General features: G+C 32.4%; 1 protein-coding gene across 2 annotated transcripts in view; it reads left to right on the top strand.

The window, feature by feature from the left end:
- The window catches only part of PLCB1 (phospholipase C beta 1), an 814,021-nt gene that overhangs the window by 696,257 nt on the left and 97,610 nt on the right, over nt 1-20,154 (top strand). For both annotated transcript variants that reach the window (XM_074287888.1, XM_074287889.1), the window contains exons 25-27: nt 525-578; nt 3,119-3,338; nt 6,665-6,845. In XM_074287888.1, coding sequence (XP_074143989.1) covers nt 525-578; nt 3,119-3,338; nt 6,665-6,845 — 455 coding nt within the window. The remainder of the gene's footprint in view (nt 1-524; nt 579-3,118; nt 3,339-6,664; nt 6,846-20,154) is intronic.

Below are 20,154 nucleotides of genomic sequence, written 5' to 3'. Positions count from 1 at the left end.
TCATGCCAAGAATATGAAATAAATTTTTGCTGACTGCTGACCATTCTACAAAATACAATGCTTCCTCTTTATAAATGAAAAGAAAAAACTTTTAAGTGAAATATTTTCCAGATGTGGATTTCAAAGTTTTACATACCAGCTGAAAACTAAGTCATTAAAATTCATGAAAAATAAAGGTTCATATTTATAATCAAGTTACTGATAGAATTTTATACTTCGACACTTTGCTATTTTGATTTGGGCCAAAAGGTGGCAGCAGTAATCTTATACTGTATTTGGTTTAAAAAAAAAAAAAAAGGCATTGAGCCTTTAGCTCCTTTGAATAAAATTCTCTTCTCTCCTCACCCATGTGAACTGAATTTATGATTTCATTTTTTCCAGGATTTGTTTTCTAGTCATACAAATAAAAAAGGAATAATATTTGTTTACAGTGTCTAGATTCTCTATGTAACAACCTATGTTTGGAGACATACTTTATGCAGGAAAATGCCAAAAATAAATCTTTTCTTGCTTTTTAATTTTAGGTTCAGTTAAAGCACCTGCAAAAACTGAAGATCTTATTCAGAGTGTCTTAACAGGTAAAGTAAAAATACCTCAATATCTAGATTTCCCTGTTTTAGATTAACATAAAGGCCCATGTATGTGTGTACACTCAGATGCTCCTTTTATTTCTTTGAATATTCCCTTGATATTTCTTTTCTATTATAAGGAAACTTGTCACTTTATAAGCATAGCTTTTAGTACCTAGTTAAAAATTAGATCTATGACAAAATTACTGAGGAATGACTCATATTCAGAGAGTATCTTAGGCCCCAGCATAATGACTCATTAAATAATAACACCTGTTTTCAAATAAAAATTACTAAAATGCTTTTCCATTAAAGCCTTCCTTTGATACCTCATTGTATCACAGAAGTGACCCAGGTTTTATAAAGTCTTTGTTAATAGAACACAAACTGACATATCCATCTAAGTGTAACAGATTCTTTTTCATGTGAAGACTTATGTACTGTATCTAATTTTGAAAAGTCTTTTTACCAGCCTGAATATGGAACATTTTATTTTTTTGGCCAAATTAACTCTTAAAAACCATTTATAAGTCAGAAGTAAGTAACAGTCTTCATCAATGGAGGGAGTGCTGATGAAAAAGAAACTAAACACTCTAAGTATTGAAATAAGAATTTCAAAATAACCATGGATGATTTATTAACCATAATATTAATCACAGTTGACCACAGTGTCCTCAGTAGACCTATTACAGAACCAACAACAGATGGCTATTGGAAATACCAAATCATATGTACCTTTGATAATTATAACTAAATGAAATCTGAGAATTCTTCCAATTCTCAGATTCTATGAATCCACCTATGGCACTTCTTTATTAACCTTATAAATGTATTTTCTACAGATCACATACTTAAAACTGTTTTAAATGGAAAACTATGATTACCAAAATTCATAGGCATATATTAGACAAGAATTTACATAGTGAGATGATATTAACCAAATTTGTTAACTAATTAGTTAACAGAATAGAATCACTTAGTGATCAAGTTAAGCCCCAAAGAAGAGATGAAAAAATGTATCTGCCTCCAGGAGGACACTCTGGGTGTGGAGCATTGCATATACTGTCAGACTAGATTGATATATTTGGTTGTTTTTCCTGAATTGCTTTCAAGAAATGACTAGCTTGATTTGGGAGGGGGAGGAAGGAAACCAAGTCTATTAAGTGCCAGTCACATAAGTGCTTTACAAATATATCCTGTGATCCTCACAACAACCCTGCTAAATAGGACTGCCATTATGCACATTTTATTGTTGAAGAAATTGAGATATAGATTAAGTAACTTATCAGGTGTATCACAATTAGTGTTTGAGGACTGAGTTGAGGACTTGCAAGATTCCTGGCATATTGCTCTACCCTCTATAATTCCTAGCTGCAACTATATTTTAATAAATTTACATAAATATAATTTAAAAATGAAAGTCACATAAAAATAAAATATAATAATGAAAAAATTTAAAGATCACATGTAAAAAATGGCAATTTAAACCCAAGAAAGCTAATAAATAATGGTATCTACTTTTCACCTCAACTGCTCCATAGAAAGAGACTTGAATAATGTACAGATTTAAACCACGAAATAAAGTGAAAACTTATTAAGACAACCAACAAATACATTTTGGGACAATTATTTAGTTCAGGATTTTGGAACACATTCTGCTGATCCAGAAACAACAAGATTTGAAAGCTTTGAAAGTTCTGCAGTCACATTCTTTCTAGTGATTTACCTGGACTCAGAGATTGTTTATAACCTCATTTAATGTTTCTGCACCCACCCAGATAAGCAGGTACTCCAGCAGAAGGGCTGGAGTTTACCTTCAATTCATTTGATTCAAAAACTATATATTTGGCCCTTCCAATGTGGCAAGTGCTATGTTAGATAGCAGAAGTATAATTCCTGCATGTATTTTCTTTAGATCATATAATGTGCTCACAAATAAAAGTATTAATTAAAGGAGAAAATGAATTCTAAGCAATCAGATTAGTAAAAGCCTGGTATATAGCAAGCAGTACATGAATTTAGCCATGAAGGGAAGTAAAGATTGGAAGAAATGAAGGTAATGATGCAGTGCATTCTCTCTATGGGGGAAAGCCTGTCTAGTAGATTATTTGGGATGCTAATTTCTTGACTGATTTTTTTTTTTTTTGCAATGTCAGTTATTCTAGTATCAATCTTTCTTATCTATTCTATAATTAATTTTCTTTCTATGTACATTGTTATTAATGTCACAAAAATACCTGATTTATTCAAAAGTTACATTTTTTTAAAATTTCAATATTACAAAGCTGATTTATTTTAATTTAGACCATATTTTAATCTAGGGCCTCAAATATTAAGAGCAATGAATTGATGACAATTCCACATATTATAATTCAGAATATTTTAACAGCAGCACTCCAGCTTATCTAGAGATTTTAATTCTTTGGATATATACTCTGCAAAATTGCCCATCTTTCCCAGGATTCTGAAAAAAAAGCAATCTGACCCATTATTAAATTTGACTTGAGTGCTCCTAGTCTTTTTGTCATCTGCTACTGTGTTTTTTGCAGATGTGGAAGCCCAGACAATTGAGGAGCTAAAGCAGCAAAAGTCTTTTGTTAAACTTCAGAAGAAACATTACAAAGAAATGAAGGACCTTGTGAAGAGACACCACAAGAAAACCACTGACCTCATCAAAGAGCACACCACAAAGTACAATGAGATCCAAAATGATTACTTGCGAAGGAGGGCTGTCCTAGAAAAAAACGCAAAAAAGGACAGTAAAAAGAAGTAAGTTGAATGCATGCCCTTTCTTATTTTAACACCAAAATTCTGGGACTTGTTACATGAAATTTGAGGTTCTTGGAGGTTTTCTCCTAAGAGAAGACTTTTGAACCTGGGGTCAGATGATATGTACAATCCAATCTCTGTTCCCTTACTAATTATGTGACTTAAGGCACATCATTTGAATTCTCAACTTCAGTTGTCATATCTGGAGAAGGAAGGTTATTAAGACTACATTCCCTCTGAAGTTCTAATTTTATGAGCATTCCAGAGAAAATAATCCAATCTATCCCATCTCCTGTTGCTTTCAGTTTAGCCTTCTTTTAAGAGAAGAACATCTCTAGTGAGACTAAAGGAGATAAAATAAATCACCCTACATGTAATAGGGCAACTTGGTGGCAAATGGGATAGAGCACCCCACCTGGAGTCAAGAAGACTGAGTTTACCTCTGGCCTCAGAAACTTACTATCTATGTGTCCCTGAATAAGTCACTTAATCCTATTTGCCTCAGTTTTCTTATCTGTAAAATGAGCTAGAGAAGGAATTGCAAAACCACTCCAGTATCTCTATCCAGAATACTCAAATAGAGTCACAAAGAGTCAAACTCATTTGAGATATCTAAATAACAACAAAATATGCATTATTTTATATAGCCTTAGTCATTGAAATCCTTGTGACTGAATTTTGCTCTGAAAACAGCTGGAGGAGACAGTTAAAAATGGTTTAAATCAATGAAGGGTTCCAAGATAGGACAGTAACTTATAGTGGAAATTTTTTATATTCAGGACTTTGTCTTCTATTTAGAATATAAGTACCTTGGATACCAAAGGCAAAGTAGGTGGTCAATGAATAGAGTCCTGGATCTAGAATAAAAAGGATTCATCTTCCTGTGTTCAACTTTGACCTCAGACACATATTAACTGTGTGACCCTAGGCATGTCATTTATTCTTTGTCAGTTTTCTTATCTACTAAATGAGCTGGAAAAGGAAATGCAAAGCATTCCAGTATCTCTGCCAAGAAAATCCCAAAAGAGGTCATGAAGAGTAGGACAAAAATGAAAAAACTGCACACAAAACCCACCTTAGATAGGCAAGAAAATATAGATACATTCTATCTACTAATTTGAAGATTTTTTGGCTAAATCTGAGTCTTTACTCTTAAATAGCAAGGTCTAGATAAATTCAGTAAAGTAGTTTTCAGTTTTTGTGGAATTCTGTTACACTTTGAATTTACTTTAATCACTCTTACAAGATATATAATATAAATTTATAATCTATGATATTGTTTAGCCTGTTTTTATATACAATATTCATCTTATCAAAAGCATTCATCACATTCAGTCTTGAAAAGAAAAATGAAAATAAAAAATTCAGTTCCTGACAGCGAAGAATTGTTTGTTTCATCATGACTCAAACACATTCCTTTCTCAAGGTTAGTTAATCTTCACATTTTTTTAAGAAGTGAAATTTTATCTCAAGCATTAAAAAAAAAAAACCCACACTTTAGGAAAATTAAATGTAGATTTTTTTTTTTAAAGTAAAACTATCATTTTAGACTCGTATTTTAGTACTGCACTTTATTTCCTTAGTGGATTACATTCTCCTTAGATCATTAGTCTAACTGTTGGCCTGTAGCTACAGAATACAAATTACCAGATTTTTTTTTAGAAGACTTCCTGAATGTTCCTTGTACTGAAAAAGAACAAATGAAAAGGCATGTCACAGTCAAAAATTGTCAGTGATCTGAATAACTTTGTAGAGGCACATGTGGAATTCATTGTGTACTAACTGAAGTTTCAATTTGGAGGAATTATTGTCAGACATTGAAAATGCCCTAAAGGTCTTGGCTTATTCAGTTGACATTGAAAACTGAAGTGCTATTTGCCTACTGCCAAAGCTTCTATGCTGTACCTCAGTAAGTTTAATAATTGGGGAGTGATATCATTCTGAATCTTGCTATACCAAGTTTGTGGTGAAATGGGTGCCATGCTGTCACACAAAACCTGTAATTTAGCCATGTTCTCATATGAAAAATATGAAATGACCAACATGTTCCTGTAAATTAAAAACAAATGCTCTGGGTTTCGTTTTATCAAAAGTTTTCAATATCCATGAACAGTATAGTTGTTTATATGTTTGTTTGTTTTTCTGGTCATCATCCACTAGCAAAGTTCACAAAAATCCTGATATTAAAACTGCATTCCCTTGCAGCTAAGTATTCAGCTGCAATTTGGAAGAGAGTGAGTGTGAAGGCTCTTTACATTAGCTTTCTCCCATGTCTTATATGATGAAAAGATCTGCCCCAACGGATTGTCTAGTGCCATTTTATCCAAGTAAATAAACTGTCAACCTTCCAGTTGGATCACTGTGTTGAAAAGCATAAAAATGAGTTGGTCATCCTGGGCAGCATTTTATTCTCTCCCAGAGAGTCCTAATTTAAAATGGCAAAAGAAGTATCCTGTCATCCTCTTCTCCAACCTTCTCTCTCCCTGTCTATTATGTTTGTACAAAAAATACAGATGTCAGAAAAATAATCCCACAATTCCAACCAAAACCAACACTTAGGGGTCATATGTTTGCCTTTTTTAAAACATTTTGCAAACTCTATCAACCTCCCTACTTAATCATCTTCATCTCTTCATTTGCACCTATGTGTCTTGACAATAATACTGTTTTGGCAGTGTGGAATTGGGCCTAAGAGCTGGCAGAGTTCAAATTCTGCCCTAAAGGTCTTGGCTTATTCAGTTGACATTGAAAACTGAAGTGCTATTTGCCTACTGCCAAAGCTTCTATGCTGTACTATGCTATGTTCAAATACTTGCTAATCTCCAAAGTAACTAATTTTCTGGATGCCCTAGATAATACCCTGGAATTTGTCTATGTCATAGATGGGTATAGGAATTCCCCCACTGATGAATTCACAGATCCTACAGGAATTTTCATACTATTTGGGTACTGATACAACAGAAAAGGCTGGTTAAGCAACTAAGAGGAAAGTAGCATAATAATAATAATATTAATAAGGATAGCTAATATTTGTATAGAATTTACTAAGTGCTAGATACTATGGTAAACATTTTATGATCATTATCTCATTTTATACTCACAGCAACTCTGGGAGGTAAGTTCCACTGCTTTACAGCTGAGGAAACTGAGGTAAACAAAACTTAAGTGACTTGCTCAGGACATAAAAGAGCTCATAAAATAGATACTTGATTTTAACTCTGGTCTTTGGGACTGAAGGGCCTGAGCTCCAACCACAATACAACTTCGCTTAATAAAATGTTGACTGAATTTTCTCTAAATGAATTTAGTAAATTTTTTTTTTTCAGATCTGAACCCAGCAGCCCTGATCACGGTTCTTCAACAATGGAGCAAGATCTTGCTGCCCTGGATGCAGAAATGACACAGAAATTGGTAGAATTAAAGGACAAACAACAGCAGCAGCTATTGAATCTGCGGCAGGAACAGTATTATAGTGAAAAATACCAGAAACGAGAACATATCAAATTGGTAAGTTGGAGAAGCACAAGCTATTTCAGGAAAAGGTCTTAAAACCAGCCACAAATTTCAGATCCTTCATTATGGGTATTAAAATCTCCCCCTTCTTACTTTTCTTGGTATTACAAAATTTAATCGTTCAGTTCAACATATTCTTAAGTACATATTGTTATGTATCTATGTAATTAAATACATATTTATTATTTAATACATATTATTAAAACATCATATTGTCTAGGAGTTGAGCACTTAACAATCAAATGTGGGAATTCTTGTATATGTATGCTTCTAAACTTATGAATGTTTTTTTGGAGGGGAAAGTGATGAAAAGGAAATCTTCTCTTCCAAAGCAGATCAGCGCCTTTTCTGCAATTTTTATTTTAGAGAGCACCTTAAGTCCCTAAAAGGTTAATGGACCTGTCCAGGATTCCAGTCAGATTATGTCAAACATGAGAATGATCCCAACTTTAAATGGCTTCAAGACCAGCTTTCTATGCACAATATTTGGATGGAATGTCATGTGAGGATATGGCATAGAAACAAATAGCTATACCATAAGGCAGAGTGGTATGGGGGTTAAGGGAAGACTCCAACTTGAAGTGGTTAGCAAGGAGAAGAATTGACTTAGGGGAAGTTTGCTTGATTGGCTGAAAATATTGGCAGGGCTGTCCTGAAAGAGAGATTAACAATAATGAACCTAAATCCAAAGGGAGAACTAAGACCAAGGTATGGAAATTGTGAATTTTTATTTAATCACTTAATTCAATTAAGCAAACATTTATTTACTAAGTATTCATTATATTCAAAGCAAGCCACAAAGCCAAGGAATATGGGTTCAAGTGTCCACTCTGACAAATACTGATTGTGTCACTTTGGGCAAGTCCCTTCACATGCTCTAAGCACCTTTCTTAAAACTATAATTTGATCTGTATCAGTAAAATAACTCCTCTAGGAGTTCTTCATACAAGTGAAATCACAACTGTAATCACTATACTTATGTGCAAGGCACTATGCTAGGAATGAGTGTTAACAAACAAAAATGACAGCATTCACAAAACTGAAGGGTGCAATATTTGATTGAGGAATTCTGACACATACATAGATAATACATGGAAATTTAAGAAGGAAAAGAATATTAATGATTTGTCAAGTGAAGGAGAAGAAGTCATAAAAGGCTTCCATCTTATAATTCTCTTAACATTTATCTATTTCATTTAATCATTAATTAATCAATTAACCCAATACCTCACTGTGCTGAAAGAAAAAAAAAAGGATTCTGTTTAATGACAGTGAATGAGATATCACCTATGGATAAGTGATAGTAATCTAGTTTGGCTGAAAGATAGAATGTGGTCAAAGGACAGTATCAAATAAGCGTAGAAAGGTAAAGCATCTTAATATTTAGAAATATATAAAAACTTGATGGATTGCTTCATGAGGTAGTGAGTTTCTAGTCACTGGACCTCATAAGGACTATGAGCATGTCATAAACTAATACATTTTTCAAGTACCCAAAATTTAAAACTTAAAATAGGAAGTTTAGTTCAATGTTTTTGCATTAGCTTTTCATTTTTAGTTTCTCCCTATTGGTAGATTACCAAAATGATTTTTTCACTCTAAAACAAGTTTGATACAGGTTTGATTAGTATAGGAATCCCTAAACTATGCTGGAGGGGGGGTGATATGGCAGCTAGGGATTGATTTTGTTTTTCCTGACAATAAATCTCAACTTCTTTGCATTACATTGCTGTTCTTTTTCTCTATATTTTTGCTTCTTGCTCCTGGAATCAAGTCATATGGGTTTCTAAACGGGGAGCTATTCAGTGTCAATTAGTCTCTTGAGAGGCTACTTACCAGTAAATGGGAGGAGGGTGATGTCAATTATATTACAATATATTCAATCATCATTTTTTCTCTCATTTTCCATATTCCTTTCTTTCAAATCAACTTAGCATGAAGTGTGTTTTGTTTGAGTGTATCCTTCCACAATCTGGGAAGCATACATCTAACACACATAGTATATAATAATCGGTATCTCTTGTCATCTCAGTTTTCAATAACTAAAATCAGAAAATTCACTATTAGTAGCTGCTAAATAGATAGTCTCTTATCTGAATCATCCTCAAAAACTATGTAAATCTCAATCTAAATTTTCTTGCTTATTATAAGAGAAAAACATATAATTCTAGCATTTCTATTACAATGTCACAAACTTTGCTTTGATGATGGAATTCAAATCAAATAAAAAATTCTGTCAGTACCATAATCAGTTTACTGAATTTCTCTATCCAAGTATTTTCTCCCTAAACATATATTTCTTTGTGAATGAATTTAGGGCTTCTTAGCTATATAACTTTTATTTGAAATCTAATCAAAATCTTTCTAGATATAATTATTTAGCATCAATAACCTCTGATTTTCAAATGACAAAGTCTAGTTATTATTTTTTTAAACCCTCTTTCAATTCATGAAGTAAGATACTCAAAGGGATATTGTAGCAGGTTGATGAGAAAAGCATACCTCTCTGGGACTCAGTTTCTTCAAGCTATAAAATAACTTCTACTAGGCCCAAATCTGTAGTGCTGTTTTGTACAGAAATAAAATACCTAAAAAATAATTCCATGCATTTTATCCAAATAAAAAGATTTCATTAAGGGATTGGAGAAGGAGAATGCTGACTGAAAATTTAGAAACTATGAGGAAAGAAAAGGCAGTAATTAACTTATGAGAACTGGGTTGAAAAACTGGAGAGAACAGATGAGTGCTCACATCATGAGAGATCAGAAGGATGATAGTAAAGTACACTGGACTCAGCAGACAGAATCAGGAGCTTGGTCAGGTACAAAACATGAGAACTTCTTAAGAAGGCAAAGTAAAGACCACATCATAGCATCACATATCTAGATCTGCTGGGGACTTCAGAGAGTGTCTAATCTAACCTTTGATTTTATAGGTAAGGAATATGGGGCCTCAGGAGATTGTCACTTGCCCAAAGCACCTACATAATAAATGTCAGAGGCAGGATTTCATTTCAGGTCATCTGATTCCAGGGCCTCCTCTCTTTCTACAATGCCATCACACTCTCTTGTATTCCTGGCTGTTTGTTCTAGGGAATTTGATTATCACTCTGTCTTTCATGTCCACTGTTAATTTCAAACCTGTGATCTAACAGAAAATTTTTGTGAGGCTGCTCTGCCTCTTTCACCAGCAAAATTATTTCTAACAACTCTGTGTGTTGGAGTTTGATTAGTTTGGTTAGTGGGATACCTAAAGTAAGTAAGACCAGAGTAGCAAAAGCATGGCATTCCTATTCCTGGCCCAGACCAAAGCAAGTTTTCCAGCAGAACTATGTTCATAATAAGTATTGTTCAACCTTCTTAAAAACACTTGTGGATAGAGTTAGCAAATGGAGTGCTAGACCTATATTCAGGAAAACCTAAGTTCAAATCCAACCTCAGATACTTTCTATTCTGCAAAATGGAGATAATAATAATCCCCCCAGGATGACTAATTATAATGCTTTGGAAACCTTAAAACTCTATATAAATACTAGATATTATTATTCATATTATTACAACATTATATGAAATGCTTCCTCTACTTCTAACTTGGTGCTAAGAATACTCTAATGAGGTAATTTTTTTCTCTCTCCTTTGCCTGCAGCATTTGAAGCCCATGCCTTTTCTTTTGCACACAGGTTTGCCTCAGCTTCCAAAGGCATGTAGAATATAAATGAAAAAAAAAAAAGTCATATATTTCTTCAAGTCCAGAGGGAGCAGAAAAAAAAAATAGTAATTCCCTGAATCTCAATGACAGTAAACATTTTTTGAAAAGCCTAAGAAAGCATTTTTGTACAAATCCAAAATGTTCAGAATATATGTCACCCAAAAGGCAACCAAAACATGAATAATAAATGAAAATGTGTCTCTGAACAGAATATCTAAGCCAACAATATCAAGAGAAAAGAAAATGTAATTAACATAGGATAGAAACAAGCCTGAGGTGGTAGGGGGTAGATGGGAGGGGAAAGTATTTGTTGACTAGGCAAATTAAAAAGCTAATAATATTTTATTATTATTGTATTATCATTATAAAAGCTAATATTTTAGCTTTCAGATTTGTATAGCCCATCAAACAAAGCCCCATTTTATTAAAGGCTCATGCATTTCAAATATAGTTATCCACAAGTTAGTAATCAAGAGAGAAACTGCTATAGGATTTTATAATTTTCCCCAGAGAATCAATGAGTTGTTTATAACTCACCTTGCAAATCTTTGATGTAAAACAGACCTTGGAATTCATAAGAGACACAAGTTTTAATATTTTTTCACATTCATCATAAAAAGAGTAATTTGATATAATGGTAAAGTGGGAAATAATGCATGAAAAGAGCATGAGCTTTAGAGTCAAGGGAAGCTAACTACAAATCTCATTTCTACCTAGCACATATTACAGTACTACATTTGATTTTGGGCAATTCACTTAATCCTTCTCTAAATCTCAGTTTCTTTATTCATAAAATGGAGAATCTGAATAGAAGGTTTCTGAAGTATTTCATGCTCTTGCAATTCTTTAAGTCTCAAGAGAGGCAGGGAAAAAGACAATGGACAATGGACTGGGCCAGAAGTCATTATACCCAACGTTCAACTTAGCTCTGCCACTTATTAGCCTTGTAAGCCTCAGTTTATTCATCTTTAAAATGGGAATAGAAATATTTGTTGTATTTATCTGAAGAAGTGATTGTGATGAAAAACACTTTAAGAAATCTTAAATGTATAAAAATGTTAAGCACTAAAGAGATATGAACTACTTTTTTTTGCCATTACTCTAGATATTAATCCATCAATCTCACCATAAGCCCTCATGCAATTAACCTTAAAATTCCATAATTTGAAAAGGGAATAAGCAGAGTGTGTCTTCATTATCCAGATCTTCATCATATGCTTCATGCTTTTTCTCTGCCAAATATCACAAGCTAACTTCCTGCTGCTATGAAGTGCATTTTTTAACTCATCCTCCCTCTCCACTACAATTTTATGTATAATATGATAGAAGAAGATAATGTAAAAAGTTAAGAACTTACAAAAACATGGGCATGGAAGAGTAAATAAAAGATTATAAAAAAAACAAATTCAAAAGAATCCTGGGAGGGATGAGCAGGGGCAACTCAGGAGATCAGGAAAGTACTCTTGTAGAAAGTTTCTATACTGTATTTTGAATGAAGTTAAAAGGTTAGAGGAAATTTGGTAATTTCTTGCTAGCAGATAAAGTGCTAAGCCTGGAGTTAGGAAGAAGAGTCCAAATCTACCTCAAGCAGTGACTAGCTGTGTGACCCCCAACTGATCACCTATGCTGTTCTAACTTCAGCTTCTTGTTCTGTAGTATTGGGATCATAACAGTACCTCCCTTTCAGAGTTTCCAAGATATAACCTTATATAAAGCACTTGGTAAATCTTTAAGATCTATATAAATAAAAACTATTACTCTTCATGATGAAGAGAGAGAACATTGCAGAATGGGCATAGTCTATACAGTAGATGGAATTTCATATATGGGGAGTATATAATAATAATTTTCATCATTATTATTAATAGTTAGCATTTATATAGGCTTATTATTGGAGCATTGTGATAAGTGTTCTATAAATATCATCACAGTTTTATCCTAATAACAACAAAAACGATGATGATGCTGTTATTGTTCAGTCATTTCAGTCATATCGAATTCTTTATGACTGTATTTGGAGTTTTCTTAGCAAAAATATTGAAGGAGTTTGCTCTTCCCTTCTCCGGCTCATTTTACAGATGAATAAATGAGGCAAACAGTTAAGTGACTTGCCCAAAATCACACAGCTAGTAGATGACTGAGGTCAGATTTGAACTCAAGAAGCTAAGTCTTTCTGATTCCAGCACTCTAACACTATCTACTGTACCATCTAGTGCTTAACATTAATAACAACAACTATAGTATTAATAATAATCTAACATGCATAGAGTTTACATTGTGTGCCTGGCTCTTTGCTAAGCAATTTACAATTCTTTTGATAACCTAGAAGAGAGGTGCTATTATTATCCCCATTTTACTCTTGAGAAAACTGAGGTAGAAAGAGGTTAAATGACTAGATCAGAATTACACAGCTAGTTAAATGTCTTATACTAGATTTTAATTCACGTTAGTTCTATGATTTTTTTAGGCCAGTACTCTATCCACTGTTACCTTGAATAGAAAGTCTTTATCCATTTGTTCCAAAGCTTTCCCTTCCTCAGTTATTTCCATTCGTTTTCTATATTGCTTGCTTTGTACATATTTATTTTTATGTTGTTTCCCCTTAGATTATAAGCTCTTTTAGGGCAAGGAATATCTTTTGGGTCTTTTTGTATCCTAGGTGATTTTCACAAGGTTTCATACAAACAAGTTACTTAACACTGAAAACGTTTTGCAGCCAAATACAGCAAAATGATCTGAAAAAGGAATCGTTTCAGAGTTTCTTGAAGAATAATTAGATTCTGGAAATCATAAAGTGCTGGGAAGCAGCCAGTAGGAAATGAGGAAGTGCATCCTCTGGGGGCTGCCTTCTGTGATAGAAGATCTGGGAGGAAGAACTTTCCAGTGTCCACATTCCACCCTCTCTAAACAAAGGGAGGGAAAAACCTAGGGCAAAGTGGGACTAAAAAGATTTGCATTTTAGAGTTTATTTCTTCTTGCTGGTGAATTTCTGGAGGAACTCAATTCCAGGAAAGGAGTCAGAATGGGGAATAATGATAATAGTAAATAATAGTGATTATTTCCCATCTTGCCTACTTTCCTGGTGCCCTGGCCACCAATCCCCTATGTGTGCAGCTATCTCATTAGAATGGAAAACCTAAGAGGACAAGGATTGTCTCTTAGTTTCCTTTTGTTGTTCAGTCAAATAAGTTTTGTCATATTCTTCACGAGACCCTACGTGATTTGCTGCAGTGATTTGCTATTTCCTTTTCCAAATTCAATTTACAGATACGGAAACTGGAGCAAAAAAGGTTAAGTGATTTAAGTGATTTTCTCAGGATCACACAGTTAGAAAACTGGATTTGAACTCAGACCTTCCTGACTCCAGACATGGCACTTTACTCACTGTGTCACTCAGTTATTTTACTTTTCTAATTAATATAATTAATACCACAACATTTTTTGTTTGCTTTTAATAAGGAATATCAAAGACTATACTGATTTCTATTTAAACCAACTCTGTAGTACCAAAGACATAATCTTTCCAGAAAGAGTACTTGAATTCTACTTCTTTGTCTGATATTAATTAATTGAGCTCCTTCCCTGAGCTCCTTCTGTAATCTTAGAGGACTGTTTCCTTATCTTAAAACAAGATTTTAGACTTAGATGATCTCTAAGGTCTCTGTTAACATAAAAGTTCTGTGATCCACTGATGCACTCTAGAATCACAGAATCTAGAATGCAGGTTCAATCCCTATCATACAAAACTGGAACTTCTCTTTTTTTAATCATCGTAAAATGAGGAGCCTTTACTATGTGAACCAGAAAGGGCTTTTATTTTGTTTTTACATTGATTATTCTTGTTTTATTTTTTGACTGAAACATGGATGGAACTTTGAGTAAAATACATTTTTTTCTCTGAGATGTATTACATTTAGAGATAATTCAGAGAAGTGACTAAAACTATAGCTAAGAAAATAAAAAAGGACAAGTTTGAAACTTTTTAATCATGTAGGAACTTATGACACTTGAGAAAGAAGAGATTCTGTTTACAGTGAAAATTCCAGGAATGGAATTCCCATGGCCTAATAGTTTAGTTTGTCTCCCCTGGAATTTCCTGACTCACTTCATGCATTTGACAAGTTTAGGAGCTGAGGCAATGCATTTCATACATAGTAAAAACAGGGGCCAGACATGGCCCTTGCCTCTGTCTCAATGAAGAGCTTTTTTCTCATTATACTTACCTTCACTTTAAATGAAATCCATCTTTATAGTCAAATACCATTACATAGTATCCTACTCCAAATATTTATCTACATACTACAGGTTTATATATATCCTTTTCTGTTACTACCCAAATTATAGACTTTACTATTTATCTTTTGCCTCCTACACTAAAGCAATAAGCTATATTTGTAAGGCTCTAGGTGGAGCACTGAGTTGACTGCCAAGTCAAAAAGTCAGAAAGATGCATTCCTGAGTTCAAATTTGATCTCAAATCTTTATTAGCTGTATAACCCTGGACAGGTCACTTAACTCTGTTCACCTCACTTTTCTCATCTGTAAAATGACTAGGAGAACTAAATGACATTCTACTCCAATATCGTTGGCAAGAACCTCGAATGGAATCATGAAAAATCATATACAACTGAATAATGACAAAATATTTTTAATATTTGCAATACTTTGCAAATTTCAGAACTTGCAAAATTTTACTAAGACTGTTGAATTTCCTGAGTTTTGATTTGATTTTATATTAAATATAACTACAAGGTTTTATGAATTTGATACCCATTATTTCTTTTCATAGTGAATATTTTTGAGAATATGCTGTTGTCCTTAATACTTGAGGAGGATCTATATATGCTGTTTAAGGATTTGTAGAAGGAACAAGGACTTTTTAAGCCTTTTTAAAACTCAATTTATACTAGGCAGATATACATAATTGGAAGAGAGAATAGACTTGTTATTTAATAAACTACAACAATGTAGAGTCAGATTTAGGTTCCTTGTAAGGGAAAAGCTTAACAAAAAGTTATGACTTAATGGAGTGGGCTCCCAAATAGTAGATTCCTCTTTCACTAGAAGTCTTTAAGCAAAACCACTTGATAGGTTTATTGTTAGAGAATTCTTGTTCAGGCACAGGTTGGACTAAATGGCCAGTAAGGCCTCTACCCTCTATGAATTATGATTCTTTGAAGAGTCTACAATTACTTTAGTTGGGTGGGTACAGCTTAACTGTTTCTAACTATCCTAAAGAGCCCTTCATTAGCATGAGCTCTTTATAACAGGTAATACATTTTTCTTTCTATTAAAAAATACTTTGAATTTCTACTACATCTATTCCATTTGCTTTGTATTTATTTTTCAGTGGATAGAGTGATAATAAAACAAAAAAACCAAAAAACTTCTTTATCTAAAAATCAATAAGAGCTGTTTAATGAAAAAACTTCTTCAGTCACCCAGCATCTATGAAACACCTGCTATATGCCAGGCACTGTATTAAGTGCTAAGATTAACCTCTCCACTCACCCCTCGAAAAGAAAGACAGTCCCTGCTTTAAATGAGGATGACAATATGCAAATAATAATATTCAATATAAAAGCAAGATGTATTCATACATATAGATGTATATATATACATATATATATGTATATATATATATATATATATATACATATATATATATATATATATATATACACACACACACACAATATATATATATACAATATATAACAAACTAAAGATAATCTCGATGGAAATATCCTCAAGTTTAAGAAGCACTTAAGGGAAGCCAGGAAGGAAAGATGATGAAATATATCCAAACTTTGAATATCAAGATTTTTAAAAATATTATATATAATTTCAGTGATAAATTTGGATCATTAAATATTAGGGCTTAAAAGAAATCTTAAAAATCATCTAATCCAACTCCATCATTTAAGAAGAGAAAGTGGTTAGTGCTCACTTTCTTTCCAATTCATTTTCTTTAGCTTTATATATTTTTGAATTTACTTATCTTTACACATGAATTTGGAGTGAGAGAACCCAGTCATATTCCACCAATGCCATTTAGTATCCATGTGACTAAATTTGAAAGTCATTTGACCACTAAGACATTAGTTTCTTCATCTATACCATGATGGGGTTGGAGTAAGTAACTTTTGAGGTCTCTTCCTAAATGTATAATTTTCTGATAATCTTGAGAGCAGGTTCCATGTCTCATTTTTGTCTTTGTCTTCAGAAAACCTAGAAGAATGTCATATACATAGCAATTGTTCAATAAATGTTTTAAAATGCACAGTGTGTAGCACAGAGTAAATACTTAATGATGTTTAGTGGTGATGTTAAATTAAATTCATTTATTTTGTTCTTCAATCATTTTAAAAGTGTCCAATTCTGTGGCACTCCATTTGGTGTTTACTTAGCAAAGATATTAGAATAGTTTGTCATTTCCTTCTCCAGCTGATTTTTATAGATGAGAAAACTGAGGCAAACAGAGCTAAGTGATTTGCTCAGGGTCACATAGCTAGCAAATGTCTGAGGCCAGATTTGAACTCAAGAAGAATCTTCCTAACTCTAGGCCTGAAACTCTATTCACTGTTTCATCTACCAAATGATATGAAGTGACTGATACAAGATCAAAAAGTTAGTTAATTAGAAACTTAGAAGAAGGATCCAGACTTTTAGACTTTTAGTTCTATCTTTTTTTCTATTATAATATTTGATCTATAATATTATTTTAATTAACTCTGTTAAGGGATAGTATTGTAATATTATCCATATACTGTGAGATCTTAGGGGGAAAGTTAACATTTACATTGACCAAGTTTTTATTACAAGAAAAATAATTATAATCATTTTAAGTTTCAGTTAATCAAATTATTTACATCTGATAAGAATTTTATCCAGTCTATTCCTTTCTTTTCTACTTTTTTTCTTTAAAAATAAATCCCCAATGGTAATTAAACACTCAGATATATATGACTGTGGTATTGAGGTTTTGAAAGGAAACATGAAAAGCCAGAACTTCAAAGACTGTGTAGCTGTGGGAAAATTTTAATAATAAATGGACAGATATAAAGTGCCTGAAAGTTAGATATTTGGGGGAGAAAAAGAGTAGCTGCTTTTTAAAATTTTAATCTTTGCTTCCTCTCCTCTCCTTTTAGGGGGGAAAGAAGGATAAGCAACTTCATAAACTGGAAATTAAACTTTCTTCAGAGATATTTATTTTTTTAAAGTATCTTGCTCTTCTCAAAAATGTCAAAAAAATTCTTTTCAAGAAATGAATGATTTTTTACAAAAGCCAATTGTTTATGGGGTGTCATATTGATTGGATCATGCTTTTAGTATTGCACAAAAAGTGAGAAACACTTTTTAAAAATAGAGACTGAAAAGAAAAAAAGTTTTGGAGGTATGATAAACATTTAGAACTTTGGCTTTTTTCCTGTTTCCCATAATTATCCTTCTTTAGAAATTCTGAAAATGTAATAGATTCAAACTAGGTTTTCAGTCTTTTATGGATTGAAAAACCAAAGTATAATATACCAGAGAAAATTCTTACTGTTACTATTCCCCTTCCTCCTCCTACCCCAAACATAAAATTTAGCACAGTACAGTTGACCATGGAGATGAAAATAAACAAGGATTTTTTTTTTAAAGAAAGGCCAAGAATTTTGGGGTTTTTTTTTATTGTTTTGTTGTTTCTAAAAGATTAAACATTATTAACAAAGGAATTGGGGATGAATAATAAAGAGAAAATAATTGAAACACTTTTTATTTTCTAGAGGCCATTGAATTTATATACTAATATAAAATTAAATTATATTTACTATGGGTTTTTTCTGGTTTATTGATATACTTTACTGGAGAATTGTGTCCATTATTATTTAGCTATCTTAGCTATCTTTTTAAAAATACTTTCCCCATAGAGAAATATCATAATCATCATAATAGCTTACACAAATATAGTGTTTAAGGTTTGTAATGTATTTTCTATTCAGTCACTAATTAATGCAAATAAAGTTTTAAAGTTCTTGAGTGTATGCTGTCTGCTAAATCATAATCAAAAGCAAGTTTGTTTAATTTTTTAATAAAATGTCTTCTTTAGATTAGTGAATAATTGTTTACGTTGTGCAAAATACTATATATATTTCTATTAATCCTTTCTCCACTCCTATACTCCTCACAGTAAGCCAATAATCAACAAACATTTACCCCCATAGTGTGCTAACTCTACTATTCTGTGCCAGTTGCTATGATAAGTGCTGGGATAGAGAAAGGCAAAAATATAATTTCTTATATTTTATTCTTATAATATAGGTGCTTACATTCTAATAGAGGCAACATGGGAAATATTTTCAGAGGGAAGCAAAGAATGGAAAAGACTTAATTGTGGTCTTACTGTGTCGGGGTTTTGTTTTTTTTTTCCCCAGCTCTCTCTTATCTTGAGGCAAGCTATTCATCAATTAAAGCCACTTTAAATTTTTGTTATTTAGCAACATATTCCTGGAAATAATGGCATATCACTATAATTAAATATCTTAGAAAATCTATATTATTGTTGCTAAATGAAACAGTGACCTCATCTGAAAGTGCATGTAATATTTTCACATTGCATGTACTTTTCTATTAAAAAAAAAAAAAAAAAAAAAAAAGTAGTTACTCTCCTTCTAACATCCTACTCCATTGTGGGAAAATGAAGAAAAACAAGTTTGTTGTAACAAATGTTCGTGGTCAAACAAAATTAATTTTCCCAGTGATATAAAATATACATTGTATATAAGATCTGTGTATATATATATATATATATACATACATACATACATATACATATATATGTATATGTATATATATATATATATATATACATACATACATACATATACATATATATGTATATGTATATATATATATATATACACACAAACACTTATATGTTATATGTTAAGAAAAAAAAATATATATGTATCTTTATAATGTATATGTCTTATAATTATGGAATGCTACTTCACTCTGACCTTTCCTTTTAGATATTTTAGAGCTAGACTTCAATCTTAGATCATGTCCCACCAAGTTTTGATGAAGCCTTCTCACATTAAGATTTCTAATTCACATTTACTATTATATAATTTATGTACTTGTGTATAGTCGTCTGAAACCATAGATTTTAAATTGGGTGAGCTCTTCATAATTTTTTTTTCATTTTCTCTATATTCATAAATTACCTCTATGATACTTTGATGGATACATGAAGGTAGTTTTCTCTCTTCCCTTTCTTTTTTTAGCTTAAAGCCCTTTTGATTCAGTTAGCAAGACTTCAGACAAAATTTTACTTTTTATTAAACACCTTGAACTTGATGTCCCATGGACATCTTAAAATCAACATATTATCTCCCCCAATACTCTTCTTTTCTATTCCTATCAAAGATATATCTCTGATATCACTAGCCCCTTCTCTTCTCTAACAACCCCTACTGCCCCAGTAGTCCTCATCACCTCTTACATGGACTACTGAAATAGCTTTTTAGTTGATCCCTGCCTTAAGTTTTTCTAGTCTAGTATATCCTCTACTCAGTTATCAAATTAGTCTCGCTAGAATGTAGATTTGCCA

This window comes from Sminthopsis crassicaudata, chromosome 2, assembly GCF_048593235.1.
Source record: "Sminthopsis crassicaudata isolate SCR6 chromosome 2, ASM4859323v1, whole genome shotgun sequence".
NCBI lineage: Eukaryota > Metazoa > Chordata > Mammalia > Dasyuromorphia > Dasyuridae > Sminthopsis > Sminthopsis crassicaudata.
Note: the sequence above shows the minus strand (reverse complement) of the source record. Positions and strands in the feature narration are given on the sequence as shown.